The sequence below is a fragment of the Sebastes umbrosus genome, chromosome 9 (genome assembly GCF_015220745.1).
Source record: "Sebastes umbrosus isolate fSebUmb1 chromosome 9, fSebUmb1.pri, whole genome shotgun sequence".
Lineage (NCBI taxonomy): Eukaryota > Metazoa > Chordata > Actinopteri > Perciformes > Sebastidae > Sebastes > Sebastes umbrosus.
In genome coordinates, this window is record NC_051277.1 from 7715819 (window position 1) to 7735597 (window position 19779).

The following is a 19779-nucleotide window of genomic DNA, read 5'->3' on the forward strand; positions in this document are numbered from 1 at the left end:
CCACAACCTCCCCTGATTTCCCCAGATAAGGCAGGTTACACAGGGCACAACTGGCGGCTTGTGTGTGTGTTTCTGTGTGTGTTTGTGGCCTTCACCGGTTGGTTGTGCTCTTAAGGAAAAGGCAAGAAATAGAGAGAGGGTGTCAAAAATAGTAGAAACTTTGATGTGCCCTCTAACCAACCATGAAGGACAAAGTTTATGTTTTTGACATGAAGCACCCTGGGAACAGATAGAGAGAAAAGGAGGGAGGATATAAGAGTTCACACAGAGAAGCAGAACCAAAGAGAGAGTGAGATGGAGAAGAATTGGGGGCTAATGTACGGTGACCAGATGTCCCGGTGTGTCAGGGATTGTCCCGGTTTCAAGCTGGGTGTCCTGAGTCCTGACAAATATCTGTAAATCACTCAAACGTCCCCGTTTTCAAGAGCCACTTCCAAATTGTCCCGGTTTTGACCACGATTAATATATGTATAATAGGGAAGATTTTGCTAAGACCTTCCCTTGGAGGGAACTAATGCTATTTAATTTTTTTTTTTTTTTTTTTTTTATTCTGAGTGTTTCTGTTATAAATATGAGTCCGATTTTTTCCACCAAGATGTGAGTGCTCTGTCAGCAAGTACAACAGCAGAATGTGCCTTACTACATTATATTCAAAGTGTCTTTATGTGTTTAGGTTTTCATTTTTTGTGCACCTTTTATGTGCAATGTGAAGTGTATGTTTATTATGTGAAAAATTCAATAAACATATTTGTTAAAATAAATATGAATAATAATATTATACTTGTTTTCAGAGCATACATAAACGTTTATCATGTTCTGTTCCACTCATTGTTACCTAGCCCGATATAAAAGCATAAACACTACGTGTCTGAATTCAACACTGATTTGTCTGTCTGTGAGTCAATCAATCAATGTGTCGTTGTCAAGGCTGTTGCTATGACGCTTGCGGCTCTTTCTGACGGAACCTGTCAGTAAGCTACCGGTTAGCTGTCATGTCGAAGAGAAAGTCGTCTTTTCTAAAGAGCTCCAGGAGACTTAGTCCTTCCTTCGTAAAGTAACCGGCAACGAAAATGCTGCGTTCTGCACACACTGCAAGAGTAGCCCTACATTTTTGGTCGTGCGCAGTGGAAATAACGATATAAAAGATCATAGTAAGACAGCCAGATAGCAATAGCCTATACAACAGCTGGCAGAATATGTGTCACTGTTGGCCATTTAGCCACCAGCCTGCGCTTATGCACACTGACAAATACCTTGTGTTTAGTTTTAAAAATGAAATATTATGCTTTTGTGCTTTTCCCCTTTCATTTAGTGTGTTATATAGATTTTTGAGCATGTAAAAGGTCTGAAAAGTTACAAAGCCCAAAGACCACGCCAAAGGGAATTCCTCTCCTGAAAGCAGAAACACTGCTCCTGAACTGCCTGAAACGCCTCGATGGAAGTCCCGTCTTTTCTTCCGTAACGTGGTGATGTCATCAAGTAACACATTTGCATAATGTGCAAACTGCCTTGCGGCTAAAGTGGCAAAGTGTTTTTTTGAACATTACAGTATGTAAACTTGATTTAGTAGAAACCCAATACAAGCATTCACCTGAAGATGTGCATAATAGGTCATCTTTAAAAGGTATTTGACAATCAGTAAGTTTGTGTTTACTAGTGTTACAGTGTACAGTTTTCAAATAAACTATGTTTTGGTGGATTTTTGAGACATAATATAATTTTTTGTCTCCTGAGGAGCTGTCCATGGTGTTGAAAGGAGCACTCAGTAAGTGTGCTAAGCCCTGAAATATCGTCCCCCTATAGTGCTTGCATAAGTGCATACATGTGTGCGTGCATGAACGTGCATTACACTTAAGGGTCCTGGTTTGGAGGTTTGAAAATATGGTGACCCTAGGCTAAAGGTCTGTGGGATACTGGCATTATTGGTAATCTAAAGTGGTTGAATTCACCATTATACAACTAACCTCCATAAGCAACATGTGCCTTAACGCTGCAGCAGTCCCATATTCTACAGCTATTCTCCATTAACACCATAGTGATAGCCATGGCAGAAGCTCTCCATCCCTCACCTACATTTTAAAGCTGTGAAATGATTCAGCATTATTAAACTAAAACTTTGCCTCTGGCTGGATTCCTATTTCCTGTGTGGAAATATTAGCTTATTAAATATTCGTTCAGGTGCCAGGTGCTGAAAGTAAAAACGGGGGCTGGCTGATTTCAGCGGCAGCACACTTTTTTCTTGTGTCACAGTTTTGAATCACAAATCCAGTTTTTGGTCTCAGTCGGGGTGTATTTTATGACTTAATGTCTGAGCTAAGTCTTTAACATCACATCATAGACATTTGATGCTTTGCTTCTGTAGCTCAAATGAATTATTTTTGCATGTTATGATAATTCCTTAGCATAATACTTCACCACCCTCATACATGCCAATATGTTTAATTTGTCTAGCAGATTCTAAACACATACAGGAGGTTTTAATCTTTCTTGCAATCAGATTATGGTATTCGTGTTGCGTGTTATCTGTTACTCCCTTTCCATTCTTCAGCGGTAAAATGAATGATCCATGGGACTGCTCAGTATTCTAGTGTGAGACCCTTCACCAGACATGATGATGGCTCCTTCGGGACTTTGAGGGAGATGGAAAAGACTGTTGAGAGGCATTTTGGTCTGGGAGCTAAAAATGAAAAGTGACATTCCTGATACTGCTCTGAGAGACGTGTGCGCGTGCATTGCATACGTGCGTTTGTGCATGTCTTTCCTAAGCCTACGTGATTATGTTTGTACCCGTGCATGTTTCCATGCGTATGTGGGTTTGCGTCTTGGTGTGTGAGCCTGAGAAAGTGAGAAACTTGGTGACAGGTCTGTGGCATGTTAAAGGATGTGTGGTGGTATACAGTTTCAGGTTAAAGCAGTCTAACACATGGCTTTCAATCTGATATTTCATCATGTGTTCGCATACAATATACTGTATGTACGTGAAAAGGAAACGCCGGTTGACTTACAGGTCAGTGGTGTGTTCGGGGACGTGTGGAGGCACACGGGTCAGTTTGAGATTGGAGCAGTCGACCACGGTGCCTTCACAGCGACATTTCTCTGGACACACAAGATCCTGGAAGCAATCCCCGCTCAGGCGACTGCGGTAGTCCTCCTGACCTGCAGGGAAAAGAGGGAGGGGGAGACCAAAAGAGAGAGAAACAGAAAAACAGGGAGGGAGGACAGACAAAAGGGTAAACAGCAGGTAGAAAGGGAAGGGAAGAAGAAAAGCCGAGTAAATTAAGTCAACAGAGGGAGTAGGAGTCGGAAAGCAAAAAGGAAAAAGATGGAGGGGAAGAGAGAAAAACAGAAAGTTGTGTATGTTAGACTCTATAAGATTTAAAAAAATATTGTCCCATCTACATATGACCAGATTTAACCCTCTGAGACCCACAATAGACACATTTTTTTTCTTTTTTAGGGGGGTACAGGGGATAATAGGGGGAGATAGCAGGTCAACAGTAGATGTCACATAGAAGTGGTGTACATCATCTGAAAGCTGGGAACATGAAGATTAATTTGAGATGCAGCTCAGCACAAAACACACATAAATCAGAAATAAACATAAATTAATTAATAATTAATATTAAAATAAATAGTGAAAGTATATAAGGGTTTAGAACATTATGATGGAAGTACATGATGGCCAATCCCATGCTCTATTATGTCTCATGTGTTGTTGCAGCAATTTTTGGGTTGATACCATTTGTAACACAGATTTGGTGCTAAATATAGACATTTTGTACCTCTCCAGATGATAAAAATTATCAATAATCCCTCCACAATACCACATGAAGACACCAAGACCTCGAGGAACACCATAGAAAAAGCCATGCTGTGATTTGGTATCAAAAACTTTTGACTTTTGGAGATTTCTGCAAGAATTTTTCGGTGATTGGATGGCGAGCACTTCTGTTCTGGAAACTGCTCAAAAACCCCCTTATTGTCAGCATACCAAAGTGTCTCAGCTTTACAGTGATACCCAATTCATGCACTTCCAAGACTGTTTAGGGACCCCAGCATGCAGAAATATTCAAACACATCATTTTCAGAATAGGCAAATATAACACATTTATACTGTTTTCAAAAACGGCATGGCTTTTGCCCAAAACTGCATGTGAGTATCATAAAGTGGGCATGTCTGTAAAGGGAAGACTCGTGGGTACCTATAGAACCCATTTTAATTCACATATCTGGAGGTCAGAGGTCAAGGGACCCCTTTGAAAATGGCCATGCCAGTTTTTCCTCGCCAAAATTTAGCCTAAATTTGGAGCATTATTTAGCGTTCTTCCCGACAAGTTGGCATAACATGTTTGGTACTAATGGATTTCTTAGGTTATCTATATTCATATGATATCTGGAGCTTCACTCTACCTCTGAAACTGAACCTGCTACAGGGTCTCAGGTGGTTAAAGACGTTCCTATACATTATAATGAAGGACAACATATTATCCTAATAAATATACAGTATAAGTAAAAAAGGGAACATGTATTATTCAGATGTAACCAAGTCAAACCTCTTGCTTCCACTAACAGGTTATCTGTCTAATCTGTTTCTCGTTGGGAGTTTAATTGTTTGGAAAAGTCTACTTTGCTCCAATTTCAGCTGTCAAAGGTTGTAAAACGTAATTAGCCAACCAGTCATTTGCAAGACATGAGTGAACTGTGTCTACCTCATCTATATAAAAGAACAGGCTGCATGCTGCTGCAGTGCTGTACTGTAGAGCTTGCATGCAGAGGGGGTGTGGTACGTGGCTATAAATCAAATTAACAAACAGATATCCATGTGGTTTTATGGAATCATTTTGTTGATAAATGCGGTTTAACCCCGGATGTTTTTATTTAACAAGGTCAGCCAGAGACCACTTCTGTTATTTAAATATAATGTGAGCAGATATTTATGAGCGCTAGTGGAACAGAGCTGCTTTATATCATGCAGCACTTGTATTTGTGCACCACAATCACACTTTATAGTTCTCACGGTTATTATTACCTCTCTCTCTCTCTCTTTCCAACCTTGCTTCTCTATCTGCTCTCTGTCAATTTAACCTTTTCTGTGTTCCGCCTCTCTCCTATCACACTGCTCTTATATTGGCAGTTGTTTTCTGAATCTCTGTCTCCACTCTTTCCTGGCACAAACCCTTTATTGCGCTCATGTGTTTTCTGCTCGTCACCATTGAAGAACTCAGACCACCTATTGAGGGGGTCATTTGCAATGAACAACCTTGATTTGAACTCCGTAAATGATCACTGCTCTTCAAATGATGTCTATCTGTTGGGAGAATTGGCTGGTTAGCTCCTTTCAGAGGCATACTATGTGATACCTCCGGGCTGCCACAGACGTTGTTGTTTGGCGAGTTGACAGAAAGGAAAGAGCGAGGGAGCGAGTAAGGAAAGAAGGGGAAGGAAGAGAGCAAAGAATTGGGGGGTGGGAAGGATTTTATATACTGAAGGAAAGAAGGAGGAAACCTGTATAACAGTATGAGCTTGAGTTTTTTCTCTAAAGTCCCTCAGTTGGAGCAGAAAAGGGTGAAGCGGTCTGTACAGAGGTGATGGGATCAGTCATGCTCGCCACTGAAGCACTGCCAGCGATTTAACAGTGGAGGCAGGTGTACAGGTACGGCCAGATGAAAAGCAGGTGGGACATAGTGTGGGTATGGTTATGAACATAAAATGCAGGAGCTATGGTGAAGTGGCTAACAACAGCAGTCCACAATATTGTAAATGATTCAGCTTCTTATCAGACACTTTATTGTCAGTGAGTGAGTGTCAATTTCCCTCTATTTCTCGCAGCGTGTATAAGAATATCAACAAAATTTCAAAATTGAGTGAGTGAGAGTTTAATCCCATCCTTCTTTCTAAATGGCCAGACATGGAGTGCTGCAGGAATGAGTCTTAAAACCCGTAAATGAGTCGCCATTTTAACACTGCTGGTTCCCTCGACTGGAAGTCAATGGGTTTTTGGTTATTTTAACTAGGGCTGTCAATCAATTAAAATATTTAACCTTGATTAATCGCAAATTAATCACACATTTTTTATCTATTCAAAATGTACTTTAAAGGGGGATTTGTCAAGTATTTAATACGCTTATCAACACGGGAGTGGCAATATGCTTGTTTTATGCAAAAGTATGTATTTATTTATTATTGGAAACCAATTAACAACACAAAACAATGACAAATATTGTCAGGAAACCCTCACAGGTACTGCATTTAGCATAAAAAATACTAAAATCATGCAAACTCAAACCCAACAGGCAACAACAGCTGTCAGTGTGTCAGTGTGCTGACTTGACTATGACTTGCCCCAAACTTCATGTGATTATCATAAAGTGGGCATGTCTGTAAAGGGGAGACTTGTGGGTACCCATAGAACCCATTTTCATTCACATATCTTGAGGTTAGAGATCAAGGGGCCGCTTTGAAAATGGCCAGGACAGTTTTAAGTCGCCAAAATTTAGCGTAACTTTGGACGCTATTTAACATCCTTCGCAATAAGCTAGTATGACATGGTTGGCACTAATGGATTCTTTAGGTTTTCTAGTTCTATATGATGCCAGTATCTTCATTCTAGCTTTAAAACTGAGCCCGCTACAACCTAAAAATCGCAAGTTGCGTTAATGCGTTAAAGAAATTAGAAATTAAATTGGCTTTTTTGTCGAGGGACACAAGGTGATGCTAGCTTCCTGGTTGGTCTACACAAATACACCATCCCTGCAGCACTCTGTGTCAAAGTTGAATCAGATTGAACTGGAAGCGAGAACGTCTAGCCCTGCTCTACATTGAAATGAATGGGATGCAAAATCTGGAGTGACTGCACTATAACAAGCATTTGAAACCCTACAAAAACAGATCAGTACTTTCGACAGGAAACAACATGAAGGAAAAAGTCTGTTGAGAAAATTGAGCTTAAATTGATCTTGGCAGTTGAGCATTCATGGTGGATATGGGTGTTAATGAAGGGCTTAAATTATTGATATTTATCACTGATTGCAATATGTTAATGTTAGATTTCTTGTCTATGTCCATTTAGTTCAACCACAGTCCCATGTATCCGAAGCCCTTCACATAAATGCAAACAAACAGTATATTAAGCCCTTAACCTTTGCTCCGAGGCGTGTGATTGGCTGGGAGAGGCAGGTGGGTGTGTGCTCGGCGGTCCCTGGCGCTTGACGGAACCATGTGATGCCACAGTAGGCGGGGCCACATGGTTAGATCAAGCACAAGAGACAGCTGCACGAACCAATCAGAATGCAGGTCCACACAGGAGGAAGGTGGGGCAACAGAGAGCTGCACCAATCAGTCAGGGGGGGCGGGGTCCATACAGGAGAGGAGAGGCAACAGACAGCTGCAGATCCACACAGGAAGGGGACGGGACCAGAGAACTGCCCACCAATAGCGAAAAAAATGTCCACACAGGTTCCAGAGAGGAAGAGGAGATGCAAGGAGAGGCATGGGACTGCAGACAGCAAGGGCTGAAGCGAAGAGGACGGCCATTACCAGCTTTAGGAGCATCTCTAATCTAGTTAGCTCCACGGGCAGAGCTCTAACATTAAGGGCTTCCTTACCACTGAGACCTTCCATGCTAAAAATGTACCACATGTGCTCATGATACTGTAAAGCACTTTGGATAAAAGCCTTTACCCTTTAATAGTATTGGTTATGCTATTTATTGTGTGCCCAGTTTAGGTTGGGACGTACCATTTTAGAGAACAGGAGGGGTGAAAATCTCACCAAATGGTTTTTACAGCACATTGATGTAGCTAAGATGACCGTGATGGAAACAATTGTTTAAGTGCTTTTTTTTTGCTTTCTGTTGCATTTTTTTCTTTAGGTTTCACGCTCCTAATAAAACAAAACATCTGTGACAGAAGGTGATATAGTGAAATACCTGCTGTTACTCAAAACCACTTTGTTGCTCATTGTAAAACAAACCCTTATACATCAAATCATAGCAATGCTGCTGCTTATTAAAGTTACTATGAGGAACTTTCATTTTGTGTTGATTTTGGTGGTCCCTTTAGACACAAGCGGTAGTGTTTCTATGAGCACCAGAGTCCCTCTCATTTTTACTGCAGCAGGGTCTGACAGTCTGCGCCGCACAGTCCTGGTTCTGGTTCTCCCGTGTTTCCGTTCCCCCCCAGCAGGCCTGGCAATACGGCCTGGGCCTCCAGTAGCGTGGCGTCGTTGTTGGCTCCTGGCGGGGACGACTGGAGCAGCGAGGCAAAGCTCTGCTACTGGGCGGAGGAGGAGGACTTTAAGTAGAAATAGCCAATCTTCCTGGTGATGGTCTTGTTTACTTATGTCGGTCATACAGAGGCATCAGTATTAAATTGAGACTGTTTTATAACCAGTTAAAAGTTCCTCATAATAACTTTAAAGACAATTCGCACACAATCCCATCCAGCGTCAGGTTAAAGTGACTGATCTAACACAGTTGACAGAGGACCCGTTGCCTTGTAAGCCAATGATTTGCTTACAATCTCCGTTCTCACACAAATAGTTTGTAAAATGTCTGCAAGGGGGTTTTAAAAATGCATTTTTTCCAGTGAGCCATAAAAAAAGGCATAATATTTAAGACAACAACGTGAAGAGCCACTGTGGAGAGGCACTGAGGATGTGAAGTGTACACAGTCATACACACTCACACAGACACACACTCATTCACACGCTCACACAAGTGGGCGATCACAGTCTACGGCCGGTCCCCGCTGAGTTAGTTATTGTGCTGCTTCAGTATATTGAATTGGTCTGTGTTGTAATTAGGGAGACCCATGGCTCGTATCAAAGGAAATAACAGTAATAAAATACCACCACAGAGAGACATAGAGGCTGAATGTGAATGCTTCTGTGTGTGTGTGTCAGTAAGCTCATATCAGTTTCTAATTACACATAAACCAACATGTTTTTAAAACTATGTGAGTTTATAAGGTGTTATCTGTTGCATCTTGACATTTTACCATCAGTATGAATGTTTATGAACGTTCAGAGGCGACTCCCGGCATTTTTGCTTGTGTGTGTTTAGGTGTGTCTGCGTGTGAACTCGTCTCCTACCTGTGCACCTGAACTTCTTGCCTTTAACCTGGCTGATGCGCTTGTTAGCCAGCCTTCTGGGGTGGCTGCAGCGCGCTCCACTAGTCTCTATAGGGTTGTCAAACAGGTAGTCCGCCAGCCACTTCAGGTGGCAGTCACACATAAAGGGATTCTGGGCCAGATGGCTGAGAGAGAGGAGAGAGGACGATAGGTTTGTCACAGGACAAGAAAAGACGAGGACCGCACAGCTAATACAGCTGCTGACTGATGCAAAACATTCCTGATTCAACCAAAACCCATCAACGCTTTTACATTCGTTGCTCTAAACTGCTTCCTAAGTAAAAGTAGCAAACAGGAAGTTAGGTAGCTTATGTTTCAAGCAGCACAATCATTGATTAGAACAGAAGACCTGTACACCTATCATTAAAGACCATGACAGACCAAGCTGGCGGTGTCAAGGCGCAATTTGTATTGACGACATTTACTTTGAAACTGTAGGGGTGCCAAATCGCAGAAATATCAATTGTTGCACAAAGTTGCTTTAACCAGCTCGATAAATCGTTTTGTCCATTAAATGTTTACAAAATAGTGAAAAAACGTCTTTCAAAATTTCTCTGAGGCTAGGTCAATCTGATAGTTTTGTCCAACTAACAGTCCAAAACCTTAATATATTCAATTTCCTGTTAATTTATGACAAAGAATAACAGCAAAATGTCACATTTTAGAAGCTGGGAACAGAAAAACAATTGAAACGATAAACCAATTATCAAAATAGTTGTCAATTAATTTAAATTGTTGCAGCTGCAGGTTTAATAAAACCTCCTAAAGCCTGAGTGTACTCACAGAGTCTTGATGGAGCGCAGCGGGGCGAACAGTCCTTTGCTGATTGTTTGCAGTTTGTTGTCGTACAGCGACAGCAGGTTGAGGTTCTGCAGGTCCTGGAAGGTGTTGACTCTCAAACAGTTAATTTTGTTGGCATTCAGCAACCTGAAACACAAGCAAGAGCCCTTTGTTATTTATCTGTATTAGTTTTACTTATTTAGCTTTATTATCTCTGTGCACAACACAAACAAAAGATAATGCAGATAATGAGATAATTTATTTTCCACAGATGCATCTCTACTTTTTTTCTTCTTCTCTGTATTTCTCCCCCCGTCCCTCCCTATGGCCTCTCCTAGCCTCTCCACACAGTCATGATTATATTTTTTCTGGCCGTGACACATAAATCTGAAAATCGTGGTTTTATATATTTTCACTTTCTCTTCTGGAGCAGGACGGAGATACCTACTGTGGGTGGAAGTGTAATATCTTGTTTTGATGGGAGAGACAGATGGCGAAAGGGGAAACAGGAAGGAGGAAAAGAGGAGATAGAAAAATGGAGAATAATGGAGTGAGACAGAGAAGGGACAGGCCAAAATTTAATTTTGAGTGACACAGATATACAATTAAGTGAAAGAGGCTGGCAGGCAAAATGGAGGAGAGGAGGGGAAATGAGAAATGTGATAGAGGGATTAGGTAAATGACAGGAAAGGTTTGCACCTCCACCCTTTCCTCCGTCTCTCTACCTGCACTTCATCAGCTAATATAGCCAAGTTGACAGATGTTTGCCTGCACTCTTACTTTTCTTTTCTGTCTCATTCTCTTTTACTCTTCTGTCACACAAACACTCTTTGTTTCTTTGCTCTCTTTCTTTCTTTGTCTGACAGGTGACTAACTCGGCGCCTGCTACGGCAGCTCAGCTTAATCATCTCGAGTCATCCTAACGAGTGCATATACCGGCACAACCTGCTTATACGTACACACTCGCAGGCAGATGCACGCACACACACATGCTGCTCTGCGACATATCCACGCCTCATTAGGCAGCTCACAGGGGGAACTAATTACTTGAAACTGCACCAGTAAAACAAAGCAGCGCAGACAATATAAACAGCCGACCAGTAGCTATAAACACATCTTTGTCATGGAAGATTGACATGCTGCATGATTCACCAGTGAAAGCTAATATATAATTATTACACTATACGGGAGAATGACTGCATCTTGAAGGTAAAGATTCCTGATAAATTGACCGACGTTGTGGAGTTTTTTTCTTTTGTCGGCGGTGAAATATTAAAAGACACGTTATCTCCCAACGCCTGCTGAGTGAGCGCCAACACCTGCAGGCGGTGTCTTTGTGGGATTGACCAATGATGTGGTGGCAAGACATGAATATTAACTAGTCATTCAGTACTTTATTTATTCAGCGATTGAAGCAGCAAATGCACAGAAGCGGTCCTGAATTATCCTATTAGGGGAGCACATGTACGCAAATATAAAGCGTTCAGTGTTTAACATCGTCATGACAAGGTGTGAGGGAAATGTCAATCAGGGGACGCTAAATGTTAATTTCATCTCTCTTTTCTCATCTTATCAGCATTTATATGTTTCTCCATATCTATCTTCATATCCACGTCTTTTTTCCATCTTTCCCTCCCCATCCTTTATTGTAGCCATCCCTCTCCCCCCTTCTCTCTCTCTGTGTCTGACTATGCACCATGCATCCCAATGATCCACCTAAGCCCGTAAAAGGTGTTTGTGGGTTAGATTCACTCATCCTCATTCTCTTTGCTTCGCTTCACTTTACGATGGAAAAGCCCAGAACATTAGCTGTTTCTGCAGTGGACTGCGGCATTTTGCGAGGACCATATGCCACATACAGTACCAAATGTAGCCCTTATATACTGCGTGCTGAACCACTGCTGCAGTTTGAACCTGCACCCGTGATGAATTATTTACAATTAATAGCATTTCCCTCCTAGTAGACACTAAATGTTAGAAGAACTATGGGAGATTACGGTTTTTATTACAGTGCATCAATTTGGTTCACTTTTCTGTATACACACACACACATTGCAGGACAGATGGAGGGTTAATGCACGAAGAGGGGATGCGGCTATAGCTGCCGCTGTGCAGTAGTGATGATTACTGAGATTTGCTTGTCCTCATAAAATCACTACCGTACAGTATATAGAGGCATTTAAAAGTGGCTTTAGCTGTGATCATGGTATAAAAGTAATGTACTGTAGATAAAACTATTTAATGCAAAGTCACCAAATCATCTTAAAGGGGATCTTTTATTCCTTTATGCTTTTTCCCTTTAATTTAGTGTGTTATATATATTTTTTGTGCTTATAAAAGGTCTGCAAAGTTTCAAAGCCCAAAGTCCACACCAAAGGGAGTAACTCTCCCCCACAGGAACACTGCTCCTGAACTGCCTGAAACGCCTTGCTTGAAGTCCTGGCTTTTCTTCTGTCAAGTGGTGATGTCACCAATAGGGCTGTTGTAATAACCGCAATATTGCAATAACACACTATTGACAAGCCAACCGCAGGGGATGGCAAGCGTGACGAGGCGCTGAGCGTCTATTCTGCACTGAGCGCTGCATGTTTAGTGGGTTTTTTTCTGGTCGCAGAGAGTTGAAAAACGTTCAACTTTTGGTAAAACGCCAAACGTTAGTGCCACTTTTAACCCCGACGTCCAATCACAACGGAGGAGGGGCCGGACAAATACCACAAAGACCAGCCGTCACATCCTACATGTAGGCTACGAGTGCTGAACAACAACACCAATGGAGGAGAAATGAATACACATAGACCAATGGGTCCGTCCTCTCTCCCTATACGTGCTTCAGCCTTCCCTTCATCCAGAGCAAGTACTCTACCATGTGCCGACATTTTTACTTCTGCGGATATTCCGTATCATAGAAACCAAAGTGTCTCAGCTAAAAAAAAACGCTGCTTCTCATTGCCCTTCTGTGTTCTGCATCTAACAATAAACAAGTATTATTAGCTTTAAAACTGTCTGTTAGCCTACACCTAGCCTAACAATAAAGCTTATTTATACAGCACTAAAATTGGGATACATTAAGATATTTGTAAAAAGGCAATAATATTGTATATCGCTCTGTTGAGCATGTCATTATCATGTCATCATTATGACAGCCCTAGTCACCAAGTAACACATGTGCATAATACCTGCCTAACGGCTAGACATTTTCGTCGGTTGTCCATTTTCTAAAAGAAACTGTAGCTGCACAGACTTGCTGTTACAAATCAATGACCATACAGTGTTTCCTGGGTAGTTCATCCCGTATATGAGTGAGATATTCTTTTGTTTGCTGAATAATGTATTTCATTGTTTTCTGGGGGGTGGACCACACACAGACACACAGGTACACACATAACAACAGAGCACACAGACAGTACTTACAGTAGCTGCAGGGAAACCAGTCCATCAAACAATCCCTTGGGCAGCTCTGTGATCTTGTTGCCGTACAACACCCTGCACAGGACAGTCAAAACAACATCATTTAGGATACAGTGTTTACAAGGCTGTCCTCACACGTCCAGGCGTATGCGGTCTGGAGCCGGCTGTGAAGCTCAGTAAATACTTTGTTGTTTTCTGGACATTATTGCTGCTCTAATCCGCCACTGGAGAGGGGCACTGCTCTGCATCCACAAGTTGTGGCATCTTGTGGTATTTTATCCCATTAAAGTGTATTTTTTGGGACATTTGTATTATAATATTTACATTTTTCAAAGCATACAGTGAATAAACACCGGACTTTCACCTAGGAGACCAGTGTTCATGTCCCGTGTGAAACCAGAAATCAACTTTTGATTTCTTTGTTAAGTAACACCACTTCCTGAGTTATGTTAAACCAAACCACGACCTTTTCCTAAACCTAACTAAGTAGTTTTGTTGCCTATAACCTAACCAAGTTGTTTTCTGTTAAGACGGAAGTTTACTCTGAAAAGACTGTATGTATGTATCTAGCGGGAATTGACACGTGTTGCTAGACATTTGTAGGAAAACGCACAAAAAATTAGGAATAATTTTTCCTAAGATATTATACAAACTGTTGTATAAGGATACATTGAACCCTGAATCATATAGTGTAATTTACAGTATTATGCTTTTATATTCATATTCTACCCATCAATGTGGAGTGGTGGAACTGGTTTTGCAAAATAAATGTACATTTAAATGAAATACTCTCATCAGATACCAAAGTTTGATGCTTATGTCAAATTGTTTGTCAGTAAATCATGACAATAGTGCTCATGTGAAGGTGTCTCAGCTGAAATCAAAAAGTAATAATGCTTGAATGCTATGAAAACCATCCAAAATGTCAACTTTTCAGAAGAAAAAAAGGTATTTTTTTCATCTTTGACAAAATGCATTTCTTCAGGATTACAGAAATACAGTGGGATTCTTTTCAACCCATGAGGGAAAAAAATCTATATCATCAAATCTGAAGATATATGGTTTCCCCTGGTCAGAGTCACTTTAATGCAAAACCCTTAGAAAAGATACCTTAAACCAAGATGTCCTTTGTTATTACTGTGTTTTTGACCGACACCTCTCCTATAAACGTTCACTAATATTGAGATCTCCTAAAGACAGAGAGGACCCAGAATACATCTGCTCAGAATGACAAAGCTGTCACGCTCACTGAGTTGGAAAAACTATTTCAGGGACAAGAACTGAAGGAGTGTTACTATCAAAGAGACAAAGTTGTCTGTTCCCATCGCAATATTTAACTTTTTTGTCAGATTATAAGAAAAAAAAACATCCAGCACAGTCATTTCAGCACTGAGGCTTTACTCTCTGAGCACACTGTTGGACCATTTATCTCGTTTGATCGTCAAAAACTGAAATTATGTTTGAGATGTGCTTCCAATTGCAACCATTTAATTCACTTGAGCAATTTTATACGTTGCTACATCACGCCTCAGCTGGCCTCTACTGCAAAAGTCGTGCCTCTCGGTGACATTCCTGTTCAACGGACTTAACTGTGTGTGTGTGTGTGTGTGTGTGTGTTCAGTTTTAACACCCAGGGTTCACCTTGTCTACCCCTTCTTGTCTGTCTGTCTCATTTTCATGCTCCAGATTGATTCAAATTAAACTGTCCTTCATGTTCTTATCACATTCACCCTCAGACACACACACATGCACTGACTGATTACACGCACACACAAGCAAATACAAAGACCCACATACAGCGCACACACACACTCTGCAGCGCTGTGGTCAGGTTGTCAACATCGACAGCGACAACATTTTTATTTGCTAAATGTCTGGAAACGCAATTACTTTCCTGTCTGGATATGTGTGTGTGTGTGTGTGTGTGTGTTGGCGTGTACGTGTGTCATACTTACAGTGAGGTGAGTGAGCGGAGGCCGCTGAAAGCATCGGCGGCAATGTCAGAAATCTGGTTCTTACTCAAGTCACTGGGGGGAGAGAGAGAGAGAGAGAGAGAGAGAGAGAGAGAGAGGGTAAGTGCATTACTGTAATACACAGTAATGGGGTTCATTCTGTGTGAATGTCCTAGAACTGTCTGACAAATGATCATGAGAGAATACATCAGCAGAGGTCAAGGCAAGGGGACACAAGTAAAAAAAAAGAAGTAAGATGGGCTGAATGTGTAAGTAAATGAGGGAGAGAGTGATGGACAGAGCGAGGGAGAGAAGTGAAGCGACAGGAGAGAGAGAGAGAGAGGAAGAGTGGAAGCAGTGGCATGTTAAGTGCAGTTCATGTCATTCACTTCCACCGCTGTAAGATATATTATTTAACACTTCTGGGGAGGTTAAAATTCCATCTCTGTGTGTGCGTGTGTGTGTGTGTGTGTGTGTGTGTGTGTGTGGGTGCGTGTGCGTGGGTGGATAACCTTACAACCTTGCAGAAGTCTGCAAGTCTGGCATTTCAGCCATTTGCATGATAAGGACATTTTTCACCAGGGAGCTTTATGTCTGTGGGTGTGTGTGTGAATGAGACAAGAATAGATGAGCCGTGCGACTGTGTGTGTGTGTGTGTGTGTGTGTGTGTGTGTATGCATGCTGGTGTGTGTGTGTGTGTGTGTATGCATGCTGGTTTGGACTTCAGATTAGACAGATGCCCTTCTTTTCTTTTTGACTACTCACAGTCTGTAAATATTATAGAAATCAGTAACTGATTATGTGTCTGTTAATTATAATTCTACATTAAAACCACATTCTGCTAGTGAGCAGCGTTGCCAGATCAGATTGACAGTTTCCAGCCCAACCACAAATTAAAGCGGAGGGTCTTGCATCACCCTGAAGGGGTTTATTTCACAACCATGACCCGCTTGCTGTACATTATCCCGCTTATTACACGGCTACTTACTTAACAAATCAATAATTTGACGCAAAAATGGCCCTCCAAAGTTTGAGATCAGAACTGCGTCCATAGCAACGGTCTGTTATAAAGAAATAACACACCGTAGAACTCTGTGATTGACTCAGAATCGAGTATTCAACAAAGCCGTGTAATAACCAAAGATCAAACGTTAGATAAACAGGCCATCGCAACCCACAAGGAGTGCAGTCAGACAAACAAATACACAAACTGCCTTATCAGTGTGACTCCAAGGTAAGTAGGTCCTCCCTTATCCCTAACGTTGATTGAATACAACTCATGTCAATCAACATATTTCTCAAATTAAATGAGTCAATAATATAAGTGAGTGGACACAATGAAGTTTACTGAATTTTATATCTCTGTTTTTTCGACAATAAAATTACCTTGAATTTGTAGGGCTGCAACTAATGATTATTTTCATTGTTGACTAATATGTTGTTAAATTCCTCGATTAGTCGATTAGTTGTTTGGTCTACAAAATGTCAGAAAATGGTGAAAAATGTCAATCAGTGTCAATTGGTTTAAAGATTAGCTCAGGTTGGACTCAATGTGTGAAAGTCAATGAGCTCAGTTTATGCTGGATTACTGTACTAAACCTTGGAGTGCCCCAAGGTTCTATACTGGGTCTGCTTTAGTTTCTGTTCACATAAATGATCTAGTGGAGTGAATTCACATGAAACTTGTACTCGTTGTTATGCAGATGATGCAGTTGTTTTAGTTGACCTCAGCGGGACGTAGCTGGTTAAATAAATGAATAAATAAATAAAAGAATGCATCCATGTATGGTGCCAGTAAAAGAAGTTGGCTGCTAAGGTTCTTAATGTGAGTCATGTTCATGCATATCCGATCGAATGCTACCAGCTTGTGTGAATCCACATGCATTTTTGTGAGTGTTTGAGATTGTCTGTACAGTTTGATCCAGACAGACTTACATCCTCTTGAGCTTCTTGTAGGATGAAAAGGCTCCTGCTGGGACACTTTTAATCAAGTTCTGCTCCAAGCGACTAAGAGAGAGAGAGAAGGGAGGGGGTGAGAAAAAGAAGGAGTTAGATGATCTTTAACAATCCCTTCAAATTAATTAGATGAACACATTACCCCCTAAAACATACAATGAGAAAATTTGAATACAACGCCAACAAAAGATTATAAGTTCATTTTTCTTTCCTTTTGATGTTGAATTTCACCAAGGTCAAAGAAGTCGTTGGTTATCATGAAGTCCTGTCTACGCCACAACCTCAGTCAAGCACAAGTGCACAAAAGGTTCAAAAGGTGGTTGTTCCAATCAACAGCTACACACTATTTCTGCAGGTTGGTCATTGCTTGCAGCGGGGGCTGATCAAGGTCACTCGGTGTGAAATGTTAAGTTGAATTTTGCAGCTCAGCAGTAATGAAAGCTTACATGAGACTAATAAGAAAAGAATCGGAGCAACCAAAACCTGGACTGCTGCTGACCAAAGTTCCTGTTTGATCAGTAAGAGTCTGGCCAAAGTGTTCAGGAGGTCCAGTGATGGATAAATGTTTCTAATGGCAAAGTATGACAACTACCTGACTGGCTCAAGCCCCCAGGAAGAACGGCAGGCTTTGAAGCAAACTTTGTAATGGTCAAACAGTGGAATTGAAACTTCCGTATCGGCCATGTGATGCCATAGGGCCCAAAAATACTTTTTCCCATAGACTTACATTGGGAAAGAGACGTCTGTAAGTCGGCGACCCAGACCTAGGCTGGAGCGAGGGCTGGGAGTTAAAGGACACACTACTGCGCTGCTCTATGGGCCCAATGGATGCAGAAGATCGCCGGAAGATCCGGGTAGTTTTAGACTCGGAAGTTGACCTTTTTTTGCTTCATGTGCTACTGAGCAACTTTCATAGGAATGAACGGGGCCCCGCTACCGATGCTGTATCCAATTTGCACATGGGTCAATTGGTTTAACTGCAACTGGCAGCAGCAGAGTGACACTTTTTCATTTTCCAATCATAATTTCTCATCTTCTTTTATTTGAATATTTCATATGTTCCTTTGTTGGAGCCACAACGCTCTCTTCTTTAGATGCAGTCTGTATTCATGAACACATTACGTTCCTCAACTTTTACAGGCTCAGGGCCAAAGGGAACTTATTACATCTCTTTCTCTGGAAGACTGCACACTCATTACGCCATACTGCTAGTATTCTATCTATTATAATGTGGGGAGCCATCAGGCACAAAGCCCATGTTTGGGGAAATGTACTGTAGTTTAGTTTCTGCTCTCCTGATGGTCGAGGCCACTGTTTCCTAGTGTTTCTGGGGACACACTCTTTAAAAATGACATTGCTACTTAATTCACAATAGGCCCCATATCTATACATCTTGAGAAGAGCGAATTTGTGTGTAAATGAATGTTCTTATTTCCGCATCACCTTGTATTATCTTGAATAGGTAAACCAGCCATTTCAAAAAAGATATACATAAATCACAACTTCGTTTCCTGCATGGAATAAATTCTGCAAATTTATTTGGTGGCCCTAATAAACCCACCGGTGGGTCCTGACCCAGTTTTTGGGAATGACTGGTCTAGACAACACATTCATGTACTCTAAGTAGCTCATGTATTCTTCATGTGACCTCGTTGAGGGAAGGAAGTAGGAAAGGGGTGGAGGTAGAGGAGGAGATGAGAACCAAAAGTCATAGCACAAAATTAGAGAATATGAAAGGAAGAAAAGGAGAGGAAGAAAAAGGAGGGAAGAGGAGAAGAAGAGAAGAGGAGTGGGAAATTAGGAGAACAATGGAGCAATAAGAGGTGTGGAGAAGTGTGGACAACAGGGGAGAGAAGAGGAGGAATCAAGAAGAAGAGAGGAGGATGGGTGAGGTCCCAAGGCCGGCTACAGGGTCAACTGTCAGAATGATAAATGGGAACTAATCCACCCTTCTTCTTCCTCTCCTCCTCCTCTTCAGACCCCACCCTGTGCTGCTCCTGACCTCCACTCTCCATCCCTCTTTTCTTTACTCTCCTCCCTTGATATCTATCTATCTATCTATCTATCTATCTATCTACCCATCTATCTATCTATCTATCTATCTATCTATCTATCTATCTATCTATCTATCTATCTATCTATCTATCTATCTATCTATCTATCTATCTATCTATCTATCTATCTATCTATCTATCTATCTATCTATCTATCTATCTATCCATCTATCTACCCATCTATCTACCCATCTATCTATCTATCTATCTATCTATCTATCTATCTATCTATCTATCTATCTACCCATCTATCTATCTATCTATCTATCTATGCATCTATCTTCATCTTGTATCACTGTTTGCCTTTAACCACTGTCAGTCACTACACAGCTAAATACAATAAATACAAGCAATATATTTTCTGACATGGACTCCAAAGCCAAGTTTTGATCACATTTACTGGGATTAAATGCAATTTAGTTGAATTTATTGGTCCTGTCTTTGAATGCATCACAACCCCCTTACAGGTGGCTGTTTCTTGGCTCGTGTCCCTTTTCTAA

The 19779-nt window shown here is 41.2% G+C and overlaps 1 protein-coding gene across 1 annotated transcript in view; it reads right to left on the minus strand.

Annotated features, from left to right (window-relative positions):
* The window catches only part of slit3 (slit homolog 3 (Drosophila)), a 300273-nt gene that overhangs the window by 60453 nt on the left and 220041 nt on the right, over positions 1–19779 (minus strand). The window contains exons 10-15 of the mRNA XM_037780827.1: positions 17205–17276; positions 15273–15344; positions 13321–13392; positions 9913–10056; positions 9091–9254; positions 3006–3156 (exon numbers count right to left, since the gene is read on the minus strand). Coding sequence (XP_037636755.1) covers positions 3006–3156; positions 9091–9254; positions 9913–10056; positions 13321–13392; positions 15273–15344; positions 17205–17276 — 675 coding nt within the window. The remainder of the gene's footprint in view (positions 1–3005; positions 3157–9090; positions 9255–9912; positions 10057–13320; positions 13393–15272; positions 15345–17204; positions 17277–19779) is intronic.